Source organism: Musca domestica, unplaced genomic scaffold (genome assembly GCF_030504385.1).
Source record: "Musca domestica strain aabys unplaced genomic scaffold, Musca_domestica.polishedcontigs.V.1.1 1, whole genome shotgun sequence".
Taxonomy (NCBI): Eukaryota; Metazoa; Arthropoda; class Insecta; order Diptera; family Muscidae; genus Musca; species Musca domestica.
Window position 1 is genome coordinate 9,175,710 of NW_026712114.1, and position 2,289 is coordinate 9,177,998.

Consider the following 2,289-nt stretch of genomic DNA (forward strand, 5'->3'; position numbering starts at 1 on the left):
ATCTGGTTAAAACTGCAATGCAAAGAATCTCATTTCGAATAGATTTTAAAGAACGGAAATTGAATTGAAAGTTATGTTAGTTTTCTGTATGATGATTCGAATTTAAGTAAACTCATATATTTGAAAAACAAATATATAAAATAGGCCATTACATTTTCCTAGTTTTTCTCTCTATAAATTTTATTCAAATTGAATGGAATATACATGCATAGACCGGCCTTTAGTCGATTGGCCTAAAGATATATATTTTTTTTGTAGACTTTTCCTCTTGACAACTTATTTACAACTTATACAGAAAACTATTAAGATAGTGTCTTTTTACTCAACAATTTGTAACAAATACCCTGATGCCTTTTCATGCAAGTCTCCTGTTTTTTGTTCGGAGGAAGTTTCTCTTTATAATATAATTTAAAATTCACCTTACCAGTGTACTTCTTTATTCCATTTTTTAATAAATCTGACGTATATTATTTTGCAATTTCACAGGATTTTTGACCATACATTTTAGACTATCAACATCATTGCTCGTAACTTCCACGTCGCTCTTTAAGTCACTTCCTTCACTTGAGATTTCATCTTCAATTTTAGAATATAATGAATTTTCTTTGCTGATTCCATCATCTTGACCCTCAGCCGCAACACCTTCCTCACATTCCAAATCCCCCTCCGTATGGCATGTACAAACTTCACAATCACAATCGCAGTCCGATTCACATGACGAATATGCCCCCTCTTCTGGGCAGGGCGGGCAAGGGCATTCTTCCGGTAATCTCACGTTTGGCTCTTTATCATCCTCTTCATATTCTTCTTTGTTAATGCTAAACCAACGACAATCAAACGGCCCCTGGCTGCACCCTGTATTACATAATTTGGCTGCATCTTGATAATAATGATGATTATTATCCTTTTGCAATGTGGAGGGGCAAGTGCACTTAGGCTTTAAATGGGACTGATCTTCCTCGCGCTGTTCATTGTTTTCGTGGTCGTAAAGGATTTTATCCACCACCCGTCTATACATTTCCTCATAAGGATCACTAATGGTATGCATTTGTGTTGTGACTCTGACGGGTTTCAAACTTTCTCTCATTATCCTGGCAGCACACGTAGTACAGGTGCATTCTTGATTTTCATCTGGTTGCGGTTTGGCCTGCATCCTGTCATGTAATCCTTTATAGAGATTTTTGATTTCCCCCTCCAAAGCTTTTTGTGATATGGCAAACATACCCTGATATGCGGCATAAACTTGGGCAGTCCTCTTGGATGCATGAGCCCACATACATTCGCATGTGTGCTTCAATTGTTTGGATAACCAAGGGTTGGGAACACCACCCTCACCCGAGCCATGATAGAAGGCACGAAATACTCTTTTAATTATGGAATATGCAATTTGTGATTCCATGCGATCCATACCACATTTACGTTGCAGATCATGGAACAAGTCTTCTTTGGACAAACGTTTTCGTGGTATGGCATCGATGCGTTCGAGAACTTCTTCGAAATGGAGAAAATAGTAAGTGATGATGTCTATGGATAATTTGGCCTTGTGATTTGGAATGTTGCATAGGGTCATAACCTAGGGTGGGAGAATATGGATCAATTGACAATTGTTTAAGATTGTGTTAATACCTCTTTTAATGTTTCGGCAACATCTTGGACATTTTCCACCAAAACTTTCGCCGCAATGGCCTTGTAGGGACAGTTGCAATAATTGTATGGTTGAAAGCATTCACATTTATATTTTTGTATAAATCGTTGCGGAATCATTTTGAAAAACAATTTAACAAAATATTTAAAAAAAAGTTTTTGATTGACAGAAAAAACGAACATGAGAATGTCTACTTTGAAAAAAGCCAGTCATGGTAGAATAACAAGGTAAAACACAAACAAGGAAAGAACTCCTCGAGGCCTTTCATTTGTGCCCAACCTCGCCACCGCTTCATTCTTTGTTTCTTTCCTGTTGACCATAAGAAGTTTCATCGGGCGCCAATTTTTTGCTCAATCGGTACGTAAACCATAAAAACCTTTTTCAAAATTTAAGAATTGTACCTCAATCCGTTACCATGGTATAATAAAAAGGTGAGCTAAGCTGAGTAAAAGGCGACCAGCTGATTACAATTTTTTATTAAGGCACACTAATGGTCCATATATTCGGAAAGTACTCCTCGGGGCCTTTCATTTGCGCACAGCCTCGACACGGCTTCATTCTTAGTTTCTGTTCTGTGGACCCTTTTTTCTGCAATTTCCCTTAAATTGAACGATAATTCTGCAAAAAATTAAAAAAAAATCCTA

General features: G+C 37.2%; 1 protein-coding gene across 1 annotated transcript; it reads right to left on the reverse strand.

Moving 5' to 3' along the window:
* Positions 1-448: 448 nt before the first annotated feature.
* On the reverse strand, positions 449-1,764 carry LOC131803162 (uncharacterized). Its single transcript, XM_059124258.1, has 2 exons — positions 1,627-1,764; positions 449-1,573 (listed from the first exon to the last, which is right to left on the reverse strand). Exons 1-2 carry the CDS (start codon positions 1,762-1,764, stop codon positions 449-451), a joined length of 1,263 nt encoding a protein of 420 aa, XP_058980241.1.
* Between the last annotated feature and the right edge of the window lie 525 nt (positions 1,765-2,289).

Coding starts and splice junctions, on each gene's coding strand:
- LOC131803162 (XM_059124258.1), bottom strand. CDS start 1,764: ATGATTCCGCAACGATTTATACAAAAATATAAATGTGAATGCTTTCAA. Junction 1,574..1,626: donor TTGCCGAAACATTAAAAGAG/GTATTAACACAA, acceptor CTCCCACCCTAG/GTTATGACCCTATGCAACAT.